Below are 23,012 nucleotides of genomic sequence, written 5' to 3' on the forward strand. Positions count from 1 at the left end.
AGTGTTTAGTGTATAGTGTATTGTATAGTTTAGTGTTTAGTGTATAGTGTAGTGTTTAGTGTATCGTGCAGTGTATAGTGTAGTGTTTAGTGTATAGTGTAGTGTTTAGTGTATCGTGCAGTGTATAGTGTAGTGTTTAGTGTATAGTGTAGTGTTTAGTGTATAGTGTAGTGTTTAGTGTATAGTGTAGTGTTTAGTGTAGCTGGCCACTTATTGGGTTGACGTCTGAGTGGCTGTGTCTCTGCTATCTACTTAGTGGGTGGAGTTTGATTGATCCATAATAGAGGTTTTTTTGGGTTAGATCACATAAATATGTAAATGTGTCGTTGAAACCCGCCACCACCCGACACAGCCAACTAGTAAGGGTTGTCACGTAAACAGAACGTGGCCAATTCGTTACTAGTACAGCATTAATGTGTAGTGTATAGTGTGTAGTGTATCATGTGCAGTGTATAGTGTAGTGTGTATAGTTTAGTGTATAGTAGTGTAGAGTATAGTAGTATATAGTGTAGTGTATAGTGTAGTGTGTGTAGTGTAGTGTCAAGTAATGTAGTGTATAGTGTAGTATACTAGTACAGCACACCTATGTGTTGGAGAACCAAGACACATTATTTACAATCTGAGTACGACGTTTCACCAGTAAATATAACTATCTTCATCAGGCGTAGATGTGTTGAGCACGCTTCTGCTCTTTAGCGCCACGTGGGGGGGGGGGGGGGGGGGAATTACTGAGGCAACGTACATGATGCATGTGCATTATGCGAGCCTTTTTAACTTGTCATTCATGTCTATTGTGTGTATTAAAATAGCCCTACCAACGGTAACCCCCCTTGAAGTATCCTGCCCTTTGTAGGCATGCATTTAGTGACGAATTGGCATGTTCTGTTTACGTGACAACCCACACTAGTTATGGATGGTATTGGTCGCGCAAGCCTGACACGTGTTAAGTTTTATTGACGTCTGATTGGCTGAGGCTCTGCTGTCCACTTAGTGGGCTACGTGTTCTGCTGGGCGATCATAAGTTGGGTTTTAGCTATACGAGTGAATATTAAATGTATAGATGCACTACTATATACTACTATTTCTTACAACATTAGTACGTACTAATTTTTTACAATACAGCACTATATTACAATACACTACTGTATTACAATATACTATTATATTACTATACTGCTAGATTACCGTTGGTAATCCACCCACAAACAGCCCCCACCCACAAACACAAACACCCCCCCACCCTCAAACACCCCCCCACCAAACCTCACCCCCACCCACAAACACCCCCACCCACCACAAACACAAACCCCCACCCCCACAAACACCCCCCCACCCACAAACACCCCCCCACCAAACCTCACCCCCACCCACAAACACAAACCCCCACCCTCACAAACACCCCCCCACCCACAAACACCCACCTACACCCACCCACCCCCCCACCCACCTACCCCCCCACCCACAAACACCCACCTACACCCACCCACCCCCCCACCCACCTACCTATTTTAAGACAGGAAGGACAAGTTCCACAGCGGATCTCTTGCCCACTTCAGCAATTTTGTCTTGCTGTGGTTGTCCCACCTGATGACGGCCGCTTGTGTTGCGATCGAAACGTCGTAGTTTTTTGTTCATTTTATTTTTATTAATTTGAACCTCATCTACGTGACTTTACCGAAAGGCCCAAACAATACCAATTCCTGCGGTAGTCATGAAAGCTTTAAGTCAAGGTCTATATTAGAACGCTAGAGGTATTTTATTTGGGACTCGTTTCTAGCACTGGCTGGTAGAGTTACACCCTCAAATCCACGTCAATGTGATGGTTGAGGCGGTGTTTTTTTACTCTCCGCATCCGCGCCCCCCGTGAGTCATAGGACCCAACCGGGTACCCGATACCCGTACCCTACCCGATACCCGGCTACCCGTATGAGTACGGGTACGGGTACCTGTTTGCGACCCTGGTGCGGCCGCGTACGGGTACGGGTAGGCCGTGAGTCACTGGTGAGTCACCGTTTGTCACTCATTTCCCAACGTCTTGTCTCTTCTCACAATTCAAGTTCCTAGAATCAACCCACCCGCGCCTACAACATGGCTTCATCCCAGAGGTCGCAATCAGGTACCCGATACCCGTACCCTACCCGATACCCGGCCGGGTACGGGTAGGGTACGGGTACGGGTAGCCGGATATCGGGTAGGGTACGGGTAGCCGTTTGCGACCCTGGTGTGGCCGGGTACGGGTACGGGTAAGGAATCAAAACCCGTTTGCGACCTCTGCCGTGAGTGGAGCGAAAGTACGAGTCGCAAGGTGCCAGCGTAAATCAGGGCGGTTTGCGTACCCAGCGGGATCCGAGCACTCTGAGACCTTACCGCGTCACAAGTAAATCATTGTGACCAAACCGACCACGCCCACCCACCCACCCACCCACATCCCGGCACGAGGTTGCACGAGGGTTTTTTGTGCGCTCACGAGTAGGCGTCGCCGGAGAAATCTGGCATCACTGCGGTGACGGCGCAGTCCGGCATCGCCGTGACGACGCCGTCATGCGCAGTCGCGCTCGATTCTTCGCTTGGAGAAGTCTACGAAAGGCGACGGTGAGAGGGAGTGCACAGTGACAGCAAGGAAATGCGTCCATTAGTTTGTGTCTCAATCCGCTAGTCCTGGTGAGGGTCACAGCAGTAGCATGTAGAGTAGGGCGGTCCAGACTTCCCTTACGCTGCAGACAGACTCAAGCTCTACATTCCTATATACTACTATACACTACACTACTACACACTATACACTAAACTACTATACAGCACTGTACACTGCACTACTATACACTGCACTACTATACAATATACACTACACTACGATACACTACACTACTACGCACTATACACTACTATACACTACACTACTATACACACTATACACTAAACTACTGTACACTGCACTACTATACACTACTATACACTATACACTACTATACACTACTATACACTATATACTACTATACACTACTACACACTATACACTAAACTACTATACAGCACTGTACACTGCACTACTATACACTACACTACTATACACTACTACAGTATACACACTTTCTCTCATCACTTCATCTCTCATCACTTCATCTCTCATCACTTTATCTCTCATCACATTATCTCTCATCACTTCATCTCTCATCACTTCATCTCTCATCACTTTATCTCTCATCACATCATCTCTCATCACTTCATCTCTCATCACATTATCTCTCATCACTTTATCTCTCATCACTTTATCTCTCATCACTTCATCTCTCATCACTTTATCTCTCATCACTTTATCTCTCATCACTTTATCTCTCATCACTTCATCTCTCACCACTTTATCTCTCATCACTTCATCTCTCACCACTTTATCTCTCATCACTTCATCTCTCATCACTTCATCTCTCATCACTTCATCTCTCATCACTTCATCTCTCATCACTTCATCTCTCATCACTTCATCTCTCATCACTTCATCTCTCATCACTTCATCTCTCATCACTTCATCTCTCATCACTTCATCTCTCATCTACTCATCACTTATCTCTCATTCACTTCATCTCTCATCACTTCATCTCTCATCACTTCATCTCTTCATCACTTCATCTCTCATCACTTCATCTCTCGTCACTTCATCTCTCATCACTTCATCTCTCATCACTTCATCTCTCATCACTTTATCTCTCACCACTTTATCTCTCATCACTTCATCTCTCATCACTTTATCTCTCACCACTTTATCTCTCATCACTTCATCTCTCATCACTTCATCTCTCGTCACTTCATCTCTCATCACTTCATCTCTCATCACTTCATCTCTCATCACTTCATCTCTCATCACTTCATCTCTCATCACTTTATCTCTCATCACTTTATCTCTCATCACTTTATCTCTCATCACGTTATCTCTCACCACTTTATCTCTCATCACTTTATCTCTCATCACTTCATCTCTCATCACTTCATCTCTCATCACTGTCATCTCTCACCACTTTATCTCTCATCACTTCATCTCTCTATCACTTCATCTCTCATCACTTCATCTCTCATCACTTCATCTCTCATCACTTATCTCTCATCACTTTATCTCTCATCACTTCATCTCTCATCACTTCATCTCTCATCACTTCATCTCTCATCACTTCATCTCTCATCACTTCATCTCTCATCACTTCATCTCTCACCACTTTATCTCTCACCACTTTATCTCTCACCACTTTATCTCTCATCACTTTATCTCTCATCACTTCATCTCTCATCACTTCATCTCTCATCACTTCATCTCTCATCACTTCATCTCTCATCACTTCATCTCTCATCACTTTATCTCTCATCACTTTATCTCTCATCACTTCATCTCTCATCACTTTATCTCTCATCACTTATCTCTCGTCACTTTATCTCTCATCACTTAATCTCTCACCACTTTATCTCTCATCACTTTATCTCTCGTCACTTTATCTCTCATCACTTCATCTCTCACCACTTTATCTCTCATCACTTCATCTCTCGTCACTTCATCTCTCATCACTTCATCTCTCATCACTTCATCTCTCATCACTTTATCTCTCATCACTTCTATCTCTCATCACTTCATCTCTCACCACTTTATCTCCTCATCACTTCAATCTCATCACTTCTCTCTCATACTTATCTCTCATCACTTCATCTCTCATCACTTCATCTTCTCAATCATCTCTCATCACTTCATCTCTCTATCACTTCATCTCTCATCACTTCATCTCTCATCACTTATCTCTCATCACTTCATCTCTCATCACTTCATATCTCACCACTTCATCTCTCGTCACTTTATCTCTCATCACTTCATCTCTCACTCACTTCATCTCTCATCACTTATCTCTCATCAGCTTTCATCTCTCACCACTTTATCTCTCATCACCTATCACTTATCTCTCACCACTTTATCTCTCACACTTTATCTCTCAATCATTTCATCTCTCATCACTTTATCTCTCATCACTTCATCTCTCACCACTTATCTCTCATCACTTCATCTCTCATCACTTCATCTCTCATCACTCTTCATCTCTCATCACTTCATCTCTCATCACTTCATCTCTCATCACTTCATCTCTCATCACTTTCATCTCTCATCCTTCATCTCATCATCACGTTCACTCTCATCACTTCAATCTCTCATCACTTCATCTCTCATCACTTTATCTCTCATCACTTTAAATCTCTCACCACTTTATCTCTCATCACTTTAATCTCTCATCAACTTATCTCTCATCATTCATCTCTCAGACTTCATCTCTCATCACTTCATCTCTCATCACTTCATCCTCTCATCACTTCATCTCTCGCACTTCATCTCTCAGCACTTCATCTCTCGTCACTTCATCTCTCGTCACTTTATCTACTCATCACTTCATCTCTCATCACTTATCTCTCATCACTTCATCTCTCATCACTTTATCTCTCATCACTTCATCTCTCATCACTTCATCTGCTCATCACTTCATCTCTCCATCACTTCATCTCTCGTCACTTCATCTCTCATCACTTTATCTCTCATCACTTTAAATCCTCTCATCACTTCATCTCTCACACTTCATTCATCTCTCATAACTTCATCTCTCAATCACTTCATCTCTCAATCTCCTCATCACTTCATCTCTCATCACTTCATCTCTCGTCACTTCATCTCTCATCACTTCTCTCGTACTCTTATCTCTCATCACTTCATCTCTCATCACTTTATCTCTCACACTTCATCTCTCATCCTTTATCTCTCATCACTTTACTCTCAACCACTGTTATCTATCTCTCATCACTTATCTCTCATCACTTTATCTCTCATCACTTTATCTCTCATCACTTCATCTCTCATCACTTCATCTCTCATCACTTTATCTCTCATCACTTTATCTCTCATCACTTTATCTCTCATCACTTTATCTCTCAATCACTTCTATCTCTCTCAATTCATCTCTCATCACTCCATCTCTCATCACTTCATCTCCTCATCACTTCATCTCTCATCACTTCATCTCTCCTCACTTCATCTCTCATCACTTCATCTCTCATCACTTCATCTCTCATCACTTCATCTCTCATCACTTTATCTCTCACCACTTATCTCTCATCACTTCATCTCTCATCACTTCATCTCTCACCACTTTATCTCCTCCCTCTCCACCACTTTATCTCTCATCAGCTTCAATCTCTCATCACTCACTTCCTTAATCTCATCATCACTTCATCTCTCATCACTTCATCTCTCATCACTTCATCTCTCATCACTTCATCTCTCATCACTTCATCTCTCATCACTTCATCTCTCATCACTTATCTCTCATCACTTCATCTCTCATCACTTTATCTCTCATCACTTTATCTCTCATCCTTCACTCTCATCACTCTCTCATCACTTATCTCTCATCACTTCATCTCTCATCACTTTACTCTCTCACTTCATCTCTCATCACTTCATCTCTCATCACTTCATCTCTCATCACTTCATCTCTCATCACTTCTCTCTCATCACTTTATCTCTCATCACTTCATCTCTCATCACTTCATCTCTCATCACTTCATCTCTCATCACTTCATCTCTCATCACTTTATCTCTCATCACTCTCATCACTCTCACTTCATCTCTCATCACTTCATCCTCTCATCACTTATCTCTCCACTTTATCTCTCATCACTTTATCTCTCGTCACTTCATCTCTCATCACTTCATCTCTCGTCACTTCATCTCTCATCACTTATCTCTCATCACTTCATCTCTCATCACTTCATCTCTCACACTTTATCTCTCACCACTTTATCTCTCATCACTTCATCTCTCATCACTGTATCTCTCATCACTTATCTCTCTCACTTCATCTCTCATCACTTTATCTCTCATCACTTTATCTCTCATCACTTCATCTCTCACCACTTTATCTCTCACCACTTTATCTCTCATCACTTCATCTCTCATCACTTCATCTCTCATCACTTCATCTCTCACCACTTTATCTCTCACCACTTTATCTCTCATCACTTCATCTCTCACCACTTTATCTCTCATCACTTCATCTCTCATCACTTCATCTCTCATCACTTCATCTCTCATCACTTCATCTCTCATCACTTTATCTCTCATCACTTTATCTCTCACCACTTATCTCTTCATCACTTCATCTCTCATCACTTCATCTCTCATCACTTCATCTCTCATCACTTTATCTCTCACCACTTTATCTCTCATCACTTTCATCTCTCATCACTTCATCTCTCATCACTTCATCTCTCATCACTTCATCTCTCATCACTTCATCTCTCATCACTTCATCTCTCATCACTTTATCTCTCACCACTTATCTCTCATCACTTTATCTCTCATCACTTATCTCTCATCACTTCATCTCTCGTCACTTCATCTCTCATCACTTCATCCTCCTTCATCTCTCATCACTTCATCTCTCATCACTTCATCTCTCGTCACTTCATCTCTCATCACTTCATCTCTCATCACTTCATCTCTCACCACTTTATCTCTCATCACTTTATCTCTCATCACTTTATCTCTCACCACTTTATCTCTCATCACTTCATCTCTCATCACTTTATCTCTCATCACTTCATCTCTCATCACTTCATCTCTCATCACTTCATCTCTCATCACTTCATCTCTCATCACTTCATCTCTCATCACTTTATCTCTCACCACTTTATCTCTCATCACTTATCTCTCATCACTTCATCTCTCATCACTTTCATCTCTCATCACTTATCTCTCACCACTTTATCTCTCATCACTTTATCTCTCATCACTTCATCTCTCATCACTTTATCTCTCATCACTTTATCTCTCATCACTTCATCTCTCATCACATTATCTCTCATCACATTATCTCTCATCACTTCATCTCTCATCACTTTATCTCTCGTCACTTCATCTCTCACCACTTCATCTCTCATCACTTCATCTCTCACCACTTTATCTCTCATCACTTTATCTCTCATCACTTTATCTCTCATCACTTCATCTCTCATCACTTCATCTCTCATCACTTCATCTCTCATCACTTTATCTCTCATCACTTCATCTCTCGTCACTTTATCTCTCGTCACTTCATCTCTCATCACTTCATCTCTCATCACTTTATCTCTCATCACTTCATCTCTCATCACTTTATCTCTCCTCACTCATCTCTCATCACTTCATCTCTCATCACTTCATCTCTCATCACTTCATCTCTCATCACTTCATCTCTCATCACTTCATCTCTCATCACTTCATCTCTCATCACTTCATCTCTCACCACTTCATCTCTCATCACTTCATCTCTCATCACTTCATCTCTCACCACTTCATCTCTCATCACTTTATCTCTCATCACTTTATCTCTCATCACTTCATCTCTCACCACTTTATCTCTCATCACTTTATCTCTCATCACTTTATCTCTCATCACTTTATCTCTCATCACTTTATCTCTCGTCACTTCATCTCTCATCACTTTATCTCTCATCACTTCATCTCTCATCACTTCATCTCTCACCACTTTATCTCTCATCACTTCATCTCTCATCACTTCATCTCTCATCACTTCATCTCTCATCACTTCATCTCTCACCACTTTATCTCTCGTCACTTCATCTCTCATCACTTCATCTCTCATCACTTCATCTCTCATCACTTCATCTCTCATCACTTCATCTCTCATCACTTCATCTCTCATCACTTCATCTCTCATCACTTCATCTCTCATCACTTTATCTCTCATCACTTCATCTCTCATCACTTCATCTCTCATCACTTCATCTCTCATCACTTTATCTCTCGTCACTTCATCTCTCATCACTTTATCTCTCATCACTTTATCTCTCATCACTTTATCTCTCATCACTTCATCTCTCACCACTTTATCTCTCATCACTTTATCTCTCATCACTTCATCTCTCATCACTTTATCTCTCATCACTTCATCTCTCATCACTTCATCTCTCATCACTTTATCTCTCGTCACTTCATCTCTCATCACTTTATCTCTCATCACTTTATCTCTCATCACTTCATCTCTCATCACTTCATCTCTCATCACTTCATCTCTCATCACTTCATCTCTCATCACTTCATCTCTCATCACTTCATCTCTCATCACTTCATCTCTCATCACTTCATCTCTCATCACTTCATCTCTCATCACTTCATCTCTCATCACTTCATCTCTCATCACTTCATCTCTCATCACTTCATCTCTCATCACTTCATCTCTCATCACTTTATCTCTCATCACTTTATCTCTCATCACTTCATCTCTCGTCACTTTATCTCTCATCACTTTATCTCTCATCACTTCATCTCTCATCACTTCATCTCTCATCACTTCATCTCTCATCACTTCATCTCTCACCACTTCATCTCTCATCACTTTATCTCTCATCACTTTATCTCTCATCACTTTATCTCTCGTCACTTTATCTCTCATCACTTAATCTCTCACCACTTTATCTCTCATCACTTTATCTCTCGTCACTTTATCTCTCATCACTTCATCTCTCACCACTTTATCTCTCATCACTTCATCTCTCATCACATTATCTCTCATCACTTTATCTCTCATCACTTTATCTCTCATCACTTCATCTCTCGTCACTTCATCTCTCATCACTTTATCTCTCATCACTTCATCTCTCATCACTTTATCTCTCATCACTTCATCTCTCATCACTTCATCTCTCGTCACTTCATCTCTCATCACTTCATCTCTCATCACTTTATCTCTCATCACTTCATCTCTCACCACTTTATCTCTCATCACTTCATCTCTCATCACTTCATCTCCCATCACTTCATCTCTCATCACTTCATCTCTCATCACTTCATCTCTCATCACTTCATCTCTCATCACATTATCTCTCATCACTTCATCTCTCATCACTTTATCTCTCATCACTTTATCTCTCATCACTTCATCTCTCATCACTTCATCTCTCATCACTTTATCTCTCATCACTTCATCTCTCATCACTTTATCTCTCATCACTTCATCTCTCATCACTTCATCTCTCATCACTTCATCTCTCATCACTTCATCTCTCATCACTTCATCTCTCGTCACTTCATCTCTCACCACTTTATCTCTCATCACTTCATCTCTCGTCACTTCATCTCTCGTCACTTCATCTCTCGTCACTTCATCTCTCATCACTTCATCTCTCATCACTTCATCTCTCATCACTTCATCTCTCATCACTTCATCTCTCATCACTTCATCTCTCATCACTTCATCTCTCACCACTTTATCTCTCACCACTTTATCTCTCATCACTTCATCTCTCATCACTTCATCTCTCATCACTTTATCTCTCATCACTTCATCTCTCACCACTTTATCTCTCACCACTTTATCTCTCATCACTTCATCTCTCATCACTTTATCTCTCATCACTTTATCTCTCATCACTTCATCTCTCACCACTTTATCTCTCACCACTTTATCTCTCACCACTTCATCTCTCATCACTTCATCTCTCATCACTTTATCTCTCATCACTTCATCTCTCATCACTTCATCTCTCACCACTTTATCTCTCATCACTTTATCTCTCATCACTTTATCTCTCACCACTTTATCTCTCATCACTTCATCTCTCATCACTTCATCTCTCATCACTTCATCTCTCACCACTTTATCTCTCATCACTTTATCTCTCATCACTTTATCTCTCAATAGAAGTTCAACAGACACGTGACATACACGTGCAACATACACACGCAACGTCAAGCAAGGACTTCACGTTCTCCCGTTGGAATATGGATGGGTCCACATTGCTACGAGTTCTCTGAGCAGGGTAATTGTCCGTGTGTCCAGGGGGTCCGTGTGGAACAGCGCTGGGTATGAGAGGCTCCAGTTTCTCCGGTGGCATCTGCTTCTCGTCAGAGCTGAGTTGAGCCCTGCAAACAAGGACAAAGATCACCCACCGTGAGGCCCTAACAGACTGCTGGGTGACCGGTGCTTCGCCTGGCCGCCTTTGCCTCCCCAGTGGCGATGTTTACTACACCAGCGCCGCTACACAATGTACTAATTTGAGGCCGAGTCGACCTAGGGGATGCGCAGGACTGTGGGTGGTAATCGAAATCGGGTTTCGGCGCGGAGTTTGTAGCGCTAACCACTACTACACCACCGCTCCCCATTCGGCTGCAATCACGTCACCAATTTCTCCACTGGGCATTTAGCTCATGGCAGAACATATTTGAACCCTGCTCATGCACCTGCACGCACCAATACCAACACCCGCGCAAATTCACCACTAAGTGACGGTGACATCACCGAGACGTCTGTGCCAGGCCAGGTGCACTTTGAGACCACGTGAAGTGTCGAAGGCTCGCTGCTGACAGGAGGTCTCGGGACAGACCAAGCAGGTGCCATGGGTTGGCTGACTGAGATGACCGGTAGATGCACCACCAGCTGTACCCCCTACTGTGCCAGGCTAGGTGCAGGAGGCATCAGGACAGACCCAGCAGATGCCATGGGTTGGCTGATTCAGATGACTGGTAGATGCACAACCAGCCGTACACTCTACTGTGCCAGGCTAGGTGCAGGAGGTATTGGGACAGACTGATCAGGTGCCACGGGTCGACTGACTGAGATGAGTGGCCGATGCACCACCAGCTGTACCCCTTACACACAGACACCAACCAATACTAATACCCGCGCCATTCACCACTACGTGGCGGTGACATCACCACGACACTTGTGCCAGGCTATGTGCACGTTGAGCCCACGTGAAGTGTCGAACACCCGCTGGCAGGAGGTCACGGGGCAGACCCAGCAGGTGCCACTGGTCGACTGACTGAGATGACTGGCTGATGCACCACCTGTGCCCCCTACTGTAACAACTTGCTGTGCTTTAGCCAACCGGCGCTGCGCTTGTTGTTGTGAGCGTCGCTCCTCCCACCTCCGTTGTTCTTGGAGAACGACTGCCTCCAACTGCCCAGTAGCGTCCTTCACGAGCCTCCTCCACAGAGGTCGATATTGACACAGCTGGTACCAGTCATCGGCAATTTCACTCAGCTCCCCATTTTCCTGTACCACATCACTACATCTCTTCTCTAGCCCGTGCCGCATCCATTTAGCCCCCTCTATCCGGCTGAACAAAAGCTGTTGAGTCATGCGGTGACTGGGCATGCGGGCTACATGGCCCAGCCAACGCAGCCGTGCCTGCCATATGAGCTCAACGTTGGGACTTTGTCAGATTTTTCAAGGATTTGTGAGCTCCTCTCACAATCCAGCCTGGTTAAACCCAGGATGGATCGTAGGCAGGCCAGCCTAAATGTTTCCAACTGGCGAAGATGTTCCACTAGGGGGGTCCACGTTTCGCAAGCGTAGAGAAGGGAGGGAATGACCGTGGCCGAGAAGACCTGAAGCTTCGTGCGGAGCGACAGACCAGGTAGCTTCCACACAGCGTTACGCAACCGATGAAAAAATAATGCCGCTCAACTGATTCAGTTGTGAGACCTCTGCTGTTAAACCGGAGCGGGTTTTGAGCACATTTCCCAGGTATGGGAAACTCTCCCATCTCTCCACAACTGCCCTATCACCAATTGGGAGTTGTGGGGGTGGAGTGTCCGATGGTACAAAATACCAAGGCAAGTGCTTAGTTTTGTTGGGGCTGATGGTAAGGCCCCATCTCTTGGTGGCACGCTCCAGTCTCAGCAGCAGCGTCTCCAACTCCATCCTCTGAGTGAGCAGAAATTACCAAATCATCGACATACATAACATGGTTGAGTAATAGGGAGCCATCCCTTGACTGCACCAGAATATGGATCGGCCTTCCATCGTGAACAGAGGGTCAGGGACTCTGAAAGCACGAAGAACAACCCAGAGCCCAGGCCTACTGATGGTATCATAGGCCTTGACGAGGTCAATAAAGCAGAGATGTAGGTCTTGTTGAAATTCCCTACACCTCTGCTGAAGCAGACGGACGGAAAATATGGCATCTGTGCAGGACCGCCCTTTCCTGAAACCGCATTGGGGCTTTGCAAGCTTCTCCTCAGTGTGCCTAGCAAGGCGATGTTGAATAATCCTAGCCAGGACTTTTCCCGGCACACTGAGGAGTGAGATGCCCCTGTAGTTGTTACAGTCTGTGCGGTCTCCCTTCTTAAAGAGGGTGGGTGAATGAGTGATTAGGTAGAAGGGTTAGTGGTTAAATGAGTGGGTGGATGAGCGAATGGGTGTGTGGGTGGGTGGCTGATTGAGCGAGTGGGTGTGTGGGTGAGTTAGTGGGTGAGTGAGTTTGTGGCAGAGGTCGCAACCGGGTACCCGATACCCGTACCCTACCCGTACCCGGCCGGCTACCTGTACCCGTACCCAGCCGGGTACGGGTACAGGTACCCGTTTGCGACCCTGGTGCGGCCGGGTACGGGTAAGAAATCAAAACCCGTTTGCAACCTCTGGTTTGTGGGTGGGCCTCGTGCGAGGGGAGCCTCGCACTACCAACGATGTTACTTCATTGCAGCTTGTGTCTCCCTCTCCCGTTAACCCCCCAACACCACCCCCCCACCCCCACCTGGCACCGCCTCTCGATGGCGGTGGAGCGGGCGGAGCGGCCGGAGCGCCGCCGACGCCATCGACGCCGCGCGGAGAGCCGGGCGGTCGCCATAGCATTGGCAGGGAGTACCACTGAACCAGCGCTGGCCTCTGTCCATCCGCCACTGCCCCGGCCGCCTCGTCGCTTTCACTGCCACTGCGGTTGGGTGGCTGCCTACCACTCCTCCCGGCCGCCACCGGGGGCAGCACGCCTGGCAGCGTCTCGATTGGCGGCGGCAGATGGAACTTCTGGCGTGCCTGCATATGCCTATCAAACAACCCTCATTTTGTTACAAGATAAGATCCGTCGTGTAGCATTAACAGACCGGTGGGACAAGTGATGCTAACGAGTAGCGGGCACCCCATGCATGCGTGTATGTTGAAGTAACCTTCACGTGTCTGTGTGCCTCTATGGGTCTCTGTGTGTTTCTGTCGGTGTCTCTGTGGGTCTCTTTGAGTCTCTGTGGGCGTCTCTGTGAGTGTCTATGTGAGTCTCTGTGGGTCTCTGTGGGTGTCTCTGTGAGTCTCTGTGTGTCTCTGGGGGTGTCTCTGTGGGTTTCTGTGGGTCTCTGTGGGTGTCTTTTTTGGGTCTCTGTGGGTCTCTGTGGGCGTCCCTGTGGATGTCTCTGTCGGTGTCTCTGTGGGTCTTTATGGGTGTCTTTTTGGGTTTCTGTGGGGGTCTCTGTGGGTCGCTGTGGGAGTGCCTGTGGGTGTTTCTGTGGGTGTCTTTTTGGGTCTCTGTGTGTCTCTGTGGGTTTTTGTGGGTGTCTCTGTGGGTCTCGGTGAGTCTCTTTGTGTGTCTCTGTGTGTGTCTCTGTGGGTCTCTGTGGGTGTCTCTGTGGGTCTTTGTGGGTTTCTTTTTTGGGTCTCTGTGGGTCTCTGTCGGTGTCTCTGTGTGTCTCTGTGGGTGTCCCTGTGGATGTCTCTGTCGGTGTCTCTGTGGGTTTCTGTGGGTGTCGTTTTGGGTCTCTGTGGGTGTCCGTGGGTGTCTCTGTGGGTCATCAACCGCATCACTGTCCAACATCAATACAACCACCACCACCACCACCACAACCATCCAGCCACCACCATCACCACCACAACCGACTACAACCACCCAACCACTGCCATTACTGACCACAACCACCTACCCAACCACAACTACCCACCCAACCACCACCACAACCACAGAACTAAAAGGAGGAGCCTCGCTGTACCAATGACGTTTCATCATTTCAGCTTTTGTTTTCCTCTCCCGTTCACCCCCAGCCCCCCCCAGGCCACATTCACCAACCTGGTACCGACATCTCTCACCTGAGCACCAAAGACCTCATCTGCCTTGCCGCCTCCGCCTCCTCGTCGCTGCCATCACCGTCGTCGGGCGACGGCCTCCGACTTATCCTGCTTTGCGATGGAAAGGACTCATTGTAGATGTCCCCCTTCGTTGTGTCACCGCACCTCCTGTATTCCACACAGGTCCAGACGGGACCGGTCCAACTCCCGACAGAGGAATGGCAGCCTCTCATCTCCACACACACACACACAGGCCTCCCATAATATAGTTTTTTTCGAGTTAGATTGTGTAAATATATAAATGTGACGTTATAACCCGCCACCAGCCGACACAGCCAACTTGTAAGGGTTGTCACGCAAACAGAAGATGCCAATTCGTCACTAGTACAACACTAGTGTGTAGTGTATAGTGTAGTGTATGGTGTAGTGTATATAGTAGTGTATTGTGTAGTGTATAGTGTAGTGTATGGTGTAGTGTATAGTGTAGTGTATATAGTAGTGTATGGTGTAGTGTATAGTGTAGTGTATAGTGTATAGTGTAGTGTATGGTGTAGTGTATAGTGTAGTGTATAGTGTAGTGTATAGTGTAGTGTATGGTGTAGTGTATAGTGTAGTGTATAGTGTAGTGTATAGTGTAGTGTATAGTGTAGTGTATGGTGTAGTGTATACTGTAATATACTAGTACAGCGCACCTGTGTGTTGTAGAACCAAAGCACAACATTTACAATCTGAGTATGACATTTCGCCAGTAATTACAACTAGCTTCATCAGGCGTAGATGTGTTGACCACTCTTCTACATATTCTTAGGTTTTTTCGGTAAAGTCACCGTGTAGGTAAAAACATTAAAACGTAAAATAAAATTAAAATCACGACGTTTCGGAGGCAACACAAGCTTCCGTCTTCAGGTGGAACCGTCACAGCCACGACGGCTGTATCAAGTGAATGAGAGATTACAGGAGCTACCACTCCGTTTATATAATGGTTGGAGAGGGTGGTGGGGCAAGGGCCGCATATTTGTTATTCATATGGTCAGGTGAGGCTTGAGACTAAGAATAGACTGCATAACAAAGGCTGAACCTTTGTTATGGAGAGGTACGGTTTGTGACTCAACCTGTAACAGGGAGACCACCACTAAACATGGTAAAACAGTAATGGTTGTCTGTCAAATAAGATTGGCCAAATAAGTGTAGTTAAATCTTTTTTGCACGGTTCATCACATCTTTCCAATGATCACTCTTCTACACTCTTGCGCCACGTGGGGGGGAAGGGAATTACTGAGGCAACGTACATGATGCATGTGCATTATGCGAGCCCTTTAAACTTGTCATTTCTGTCTATTGTGTGTATTAAAATAGCCCTACCAACGGTAATCCTTATTGGAGTATGATGCCCTTCATAGACATGCATTTAAATAATGTATTGTTTGATGTTTCACTTCCACGCTGCACTAAGGCGGTAGCTATTCGAGCGGTTAAAATGATGTTTTACTTCTTTCAATTTCGATAGATTCTCTAATTAGTCTTGGCCAGTAGTAGCTAGTTTTGCACAACACTTCAACATTATCAAATTAAATGCAGTGTCCTTGTTGGCACGCGTTTTCTGCGAATGCTGACAGTTGCATTTGGGAGAATTTAATATTTCTCTGATGTTATCTACACTATGGGGACCTCATTTGCCAGTAAAAATATGATAATTGGTTCTTTACCCTTCTATCTGGCAACAAAACTGACACCTTTTTGCAAGGAGTCATGTTTGCATAGACCGCAATACCTGCAGTCATAATACAAACAAAAAAACACAACTCTGCTAATGTGCACTGTCCTTGAAGTTGATTGGTCCACACCCGAGACAGCTTTCCTTAGAGCCCAGTCTCACATGGTCCTTGAAGTTGATTGGTCCTCACCCGAGACAGCTTTCCTTAGAGCCCAGTCTCACATGGTCCTTGAAGTTGATTGGTCCTCACCCGAGACAGCTTTCCTTAGAGCCTAGTCTCACATGGTCCTTGAAGTTGATTGGTCCTCACCCGAGACAGCTTTCCTTAGAGCCTAGTCTCACATGGTCCTTGAAGTTGATTGGTCCACACCCGAGACAGCTTTCCTTAGAGCCTAGTCTCACATGGTCCTTGAAGTTGATTGGTCCTCACCCGAGACAGCTTTCCTTAGAGCCTAGTCTCACATGGTCCTTGAAGTTGATTGGTCCACACCCGAGACAGCTTTCCTTAGAGCCTAGTCTCACATGGGTTGGACCAGATGACGCCAAAAGGCGCACAAAAAAAAGGTGTCAGTTTTGTTGCCAGATAGAAGGGTAAAGAACCAATTATTCTCTGATGTTCTTTTCGTCTCGTGCTGATCATTCGTCCTGTTTGCCCAACAAAACATTTACCGCACGGGCAGTTAATCATGTACACACCTTCTGTTGATAGCTTCGGTAGTACATCTTTTGTAGCAGATATTAACTAATGAGAAATGCAAATTGCCAAAAACAAATATTAACTTCAGTGAAGCAAAAGCCTTAAGAGAATTGAGTGCAAATCAAGACATCCAATGCATGATGCACTTTGACTAAGTAATCCCCCCCCCTTCCACTTTGTGCAGCCATCACCACAACCATGACAACCACCACCACCACCACCCACCCAACCACCCATCCACTACAAACACAACCATCACCACCACCACAACAATCTCAACCATCACCACAACCATGACAACCACCACCACCACAACCACCACCACAACCACCCACCACCACAACAATCACAACCATCATCACCACCACAACCACCACCACAACCACCACAACCACTACAACCACCACGACCACCACAACCACCCACCGAATCGCTCATCCACTACAAACACAACCATCACCACCACCACAACAATCTCAACCATCACCACCACAACCACCCACCCAACCACCCATCCACTACAAACACAACCATCACCACCACCACAACAATCTCAACCATCACCACAACCATGACAACCACCACCACCACAACCACCACCACAACCACCCACCACCACAACAATCACAACCATCATCACCACCACAACCACCACCACAACCACCACAACCACTACAACCACCACGACCACCACAACCACCCACCGAATCGCTCATCCACTACAAACACAACCATCACCACCACCACCACAACAATCTCAACCATCACCACCACAACCACCCACCCAACCACCCATCCACTACAAACACAACCATCACCACCACCACAACAATCCCAACCATCACCACAACCATGTCAACCACCACCACAACCACCACCACAACCACCCACCACCACAACAATCACAACCATCATCACTACCACAACCACCACCACAACCACCACAACCACTACAACCACCACGACCACCACAACCACCCACCCAACCACCCATCCACTACAAACACAACCATCACCACCACCACAACAATCCCAACCATCACCACAACCATGTCAACCACCACCACAACCACCACCACAACCACCCACCACCACAACAATCACAACCATCATCACTACCACAACCACCACCACAACCACCACAACCACTACAACCACCACGACCACCACAACCACCCACCCAACCACCCATCCACTACAAACACAACCATCACCACCACCACAACAATCTCAACCATCACCACAACCATGACAACCACCACCACCACAACCACCACCACAACCACCCACCACCACAACAATCACAACCATCATCATCACCACCACAACCACCACCACAACCACCACAACCACTACAACCACCACGACCACCACAACCACCCACCGAATCGCTCATACACTACAAACACAACCATCACCACCACCACAACAATCTCAACCATCACCACCACAACCACCCACCCAACCACCCATCCACTACAAACACAACCATCACCACCACCACAACAATCCCAACCATCACCACAACCATGTCAACCACCACCACAACCACCACCACAACCACCCACCACCACAACAATCACAACCATCATCACTACCACAACCACCACCACAACCACCACAACCACTACAACCACCACGACCACCACAACCACCCACCCAACCACCCATCCACTACAAACACAACCATCACCACCACCACAACAATCTCAACCATCACCACAACCATGACAACCACCACCACCACAACCACCACCACAACCACCCACCACCACAACAATCACAACCATCATCATCACCACCACCACCACCACCACTACAACCACCACGACCACCACAACCACCCACCGAATCGCTCATCCACTACAAACACAACCATCACCACCACCACAACAATCCCAACCATCACCACAACCATGTCAACCACCACCACAACCACCACCACAACCACCCACCACCACAACAATCTCAACCATCACCACCACAACCACCCACCCAACCACCCATCCACTACAAACACAACCATCACCACCACCACAACAATCTCAACCATCACCACAACCATGACAACCACCACCACAACCACCACCACAACCACCCACCACCACAACAATCACAACCATCATCATTACCACCACAACCACCACCACAACCACTACAACCACCACGACCACCCACCGAATCGCTCATCCACTACAAACACAACCATCACCACCACCACAACCACCCACCACCACAACAATCACAACCACCACCACAACCACCACCACAACCACCACAACCACTACAACCACCACGACCACCCACCGAATCGCTCATCCACTACAAACACAACCATCACCACCACCACAACAATCTCTGCGGCAAGAGTCTGAATATTCCACGCGGCCAAACCGCGGTGGTCCCCCTGTTCCTGGGGAACCCCGAGGAGGAGGAGGAGAGACTTTCCCTGCGGCTACGCCAAGTCGTGGTTTGGCCAGAGGGCATCAGAGAGTCGCCTCTCTCTCGTAACCCGCTGGGTCCTCCATAAATAGTGGAAGGTGGAGGGGTTACCAAACAACCATCGTCTCGTTACAAGTGTAATCAGAGAGCGCCGTCTAAGGGACTACGAGGGGTAATGGCATAGTCACCGCTGGGTGACTCATATCCAATCAGAAGGTAGGGTTCCATCTGGGCCAAAGATAACGGGCGGAGCTAGTGGGCATGTAGGGAACCTTCGGGAAGGTTCCACGAGGGGACGTGGCTGGAGGCGGAGCTTAGTTCCGCCGACCGGAATATAAGGAGAGGCAGTGGGAGGACTCAGGGTCGGTGTGGGGAGCCTGGAGTCCGGACTGCATCATCGCCTACCTCGTCTCGCCACCGGCCACGTAACGGGCTCTGCCAGCGAAGCTTCTCTCCTCCCAGCGCGCTGATGACCAGCGGAAAGAGCGTAGAGGAAGAGAGAGAGAGACACGCCGCGATGGTGGAAGAGGGAGAGCGCACGTCACGGCAGAAGAGAGAGAGGTAAGCCATCCAGAGAGAGAGAGAGTGGAGTTGGGCAGTCGTTAATAAAATGGACTCCATTCAAGAGTTGTTGTGGAAGTGCTTTATTACACAAGATAAGATCTGTTATGTAGCATCAACAGACCATTGTGAAAAGTGATATTCGTGAGCAGTGGCACCAATGCATTGCGTGCATGTTGATTAACCTTCGGGTGTCTCTGTGGGTCTCTGTGCGTGTCTGTGGGTCTCTGTATCTGTCTCTGTGTGGGTCTCTGTGTGTCTCTGTGGGTCTCTCTTTGAGTCTCTGTGGGTGTCTCTGTGGGTCTCTTTGGGTCTCTGTGTGTGTCTCTGTGGGTCTCTGTGGGTCTCTGTTTGTGTCTCTGTGTGTGTATCTGTGGGTGTCTGTGGGTGTCTCTGTGGGTGTCTCTGTGTATCTCGGTGGGTCTCTGTGGGTTTCTGTGGGTGTCTCTGTGGGTGTCTCTGTGAGTCTCTGTGTATCTCGGTGGGTCTTTGTGAGTCTGTGTGGGTTTTTCTGTGGGTCTCTGTGAGTCTTTCAACACCATCAACATCATCAACAGCATCTCAGTCAACCATCAACACAACCACCCACCACCATCACTTCAACCATCACCACCACCACCACCACCACCCAACTATAAGGGGAGCCTCGCTGGACCAACGACGTTTCTTCATTTCAGCTTTCGTCTTCCTCTCCCGTTCAAACCCCACCCGCCCACATTCGTCCACCTGGCACCGACGTCTCTCACCAGCATGACGATGCACCGCCCATTCGTCTCCGCAAGTTGGACAGCCGCCGCCTCAGCGCCGACCTCCAACCTCCGCCGACCTTCGCCCTGAACCGGCTGCCCCTCGCCTCCGCTGCCTCCTCCTCCTCCTCGACTTTGTCGGGCAGCTGCCTCCGACTTCTCGTGAGGGGCGGTGGAACGGTAACCGGCGGTGGACGTGGCCAAGAGGACACACTGTCTCTCTCCCTCTCCTGTAGATTCTGTTCACTGCACCTCCTGTATTACACACAGGTCCAGACGGTTACCGGTCCAGTTCCCGACAGACGAATGGCAGCCTCTCATCTCCTCACACACCTCAGAACCAACCCACCGGACGTCGTGCACTGCACAAAGGTCCATGTGGTACCCATCCACCTCCAGACCGAGCAGCGGCAGCCTCTCCTCTGCGGCGAGAGTCCGAATATTCCACGCGGCTGAACCGCGGTGGTCCCGCTGTTCCTGGGGGATCCCTGAGGAGGAGGGAGGCTTTCACTGTGGCTACGCCAAGTCGCGGTTTGGCCAGAGGGCATCAGAGAGTCATCTCTATCTTACCCCGCTGGGTCCTCTATAAATCGTGGTAGGTGGAGGGGTTACCAAACAACCCTCATTTCATAACCATAAGATCTTTCAACAAACTCCGAGGCAAGAAAGTTCATCTGATCGAGTCACTCACATTTCTGAAGAGATGCCACGACTCTAAGGTAATACCGATCTCATTGTACACTGACTTCTGCTGCCATCAAATATTACAATGCCAAACGAATTTTGTTCAGGGCTCGCTTGGCCCTGATCTCAGAGAGAATTAGACTGCTCCGTACTGGACTAGATCATGTAGACAAGACACTCTTGAAATCACACTTAACAATGATGGAACAAATGTCTACATCTGATTGGAAACAGATAGATAAAATGACCGCTTCATCAGCCGCTACAATGTCAGCTAAATGGAAAGATTACCTGATTTCCAAGTTCAACCTCCTTTCCAAAAAGTAACCAGATCCACACATTTTAAAGTTAAATGTTGACAAGGTTGTTATTAATCTGAGTAATAGCCCAATTTCCCATGGTCTAAAGTCGGTTTTGGCTACAGGGATGGACTTAGCAGTCACCCCCAAAAAACATACCAGTGGATGTCATCATTGCCCAGGTCGGTGTAGTCCTTAAGGGTCTGCGACACATCGCTGCAGACGTGACAAAATCTGAAATCGCTGCAACCATCAAAAGCGCTAAGATGCCTGTGAGCAACACCAGTAAGGATGAGCATTTTGAGTTATCTCAGTTGAAAAAATTAACCCGTAAAAACAAAGTTTTTCACTATAAATCCTTTATATGCGTGGCATCGGTTTTATTTCATTATTCATTTCTGTTTTTCTTGAGTAAGAGTTTCATTTTTATCACATTGGTATTTTAAATTAAATATGAAAAAAAAAATCCTAAAAAGTGGAAAATTTTGGGAAAAAACTTTTCACGAAGATAAATTGTCACGCACAACGAGTCTGTGTGCAAAATGTCAGCTCGATTGGATCACGGGAAGTGGGTTAAAAAACGACCGAAAGATTTGCACGGTCGTAAGCGCAGCAAGCAAGCAAGTGAACTTAATATAAAGGATTAAAAAGAGGGATCACATCGTCATCCTCTCAGCCGAAAAAGGCAATGACACGGTCGTCATGAACAAAACCGCGTACAATAACGAAATTCAGGACCTACTAAATGATGATTAGCTACACAAAATTAAAAGAGATCCGACCAACAGCCTGGTTACAAAAAGAACAGGATCATCGCTGATTCAGCTTTATTTATTGAACAAACCAAACGGTTTCTTTTGAAACCTTCTGCTGCTAGACCACCCAGATTATATGGCTTACCAAAAATCCATGAAGAAGGTACACCCATACTCTTTGGATCTTTTGGTAAAGTCACGGAGGTAGAAACAATATAATATAATCACGATGTTTTGATCGCAACACAAGCAACCGTCATCAGGTGTG

At 46.4% G+C, this 23,012-nt stretch overlaps 1 protein-coding gene across 1 annotated transcript; it reads right to left on the reverse strand.

Annotated features, from left to right (window-relative positions):
- Positions 1-2,463: 2,463 nt before the first annotated feature.
- Positions 2,464-22,353, reverse strand: LOC133339688 (uncharacterized). The gene is made up of 6 exons (XM_061547843.1): positions 22,149-22,353; positions 21,007-21,261; positions 14,868-15,014; positions 13,555-13,842; positions 10,756-10,939; positions 2,464-2,577 (listed from the first exon to the last, which is right to left on the reverse strand). Exons 1-6 carry the CDS (start codon positions 22,286-22,288, stop codon positions 2,464-2,466), a joined length of 1,128 nt encoding a protein of 375 aa, XP_061403827.1. The 5' UTR covers positions 22,289-22,353.
- Between the last annotated feature and the right edge of the window lie 659 nt (positions 22,354-23,012).

The sequence above is a fragment of the Lethenteron reissneri genome, unplaced genomic scaffold (assembly GCF_015708825.2).
Source record: "Lethenteron reissneri isolate LAM-NWPU_2019-01 unplaced genomic scaffold, ASM1570882v1 scaffold_206, whole genome shotgun sequence".
NCBI classification, from domain to species: Eukaryota; Metazoa; Chordata; class Hyperoartia; order Petromyzontiformes; family Petromyzontidae; genus Lethenteron; species Lethenteron reissneri.

Coding starts and splice junctions, on each gene's coding strand:
- LOC133339688 (XM_061547843.1), bottom strand. CDS start 22,288: ATGCTCATCCTTACTGGTGTTGCTCACAGGCATCTTAGCGCTTTTGAT. Junction 15,015..21,006: donor GGCGGTGCATCGTCATGCTG/GTGAGAGACGTC, acceptor TGTGGAATACAG/GAGGTGCGGTGACACAACGA. Junction 13,843..14,867: donor ATGAGGTCTTTGGTGCTCAG/GTGAGAGATGTC, acceptor GTTGTTTGATAG/GCATATGCAGGCACGCCAGA.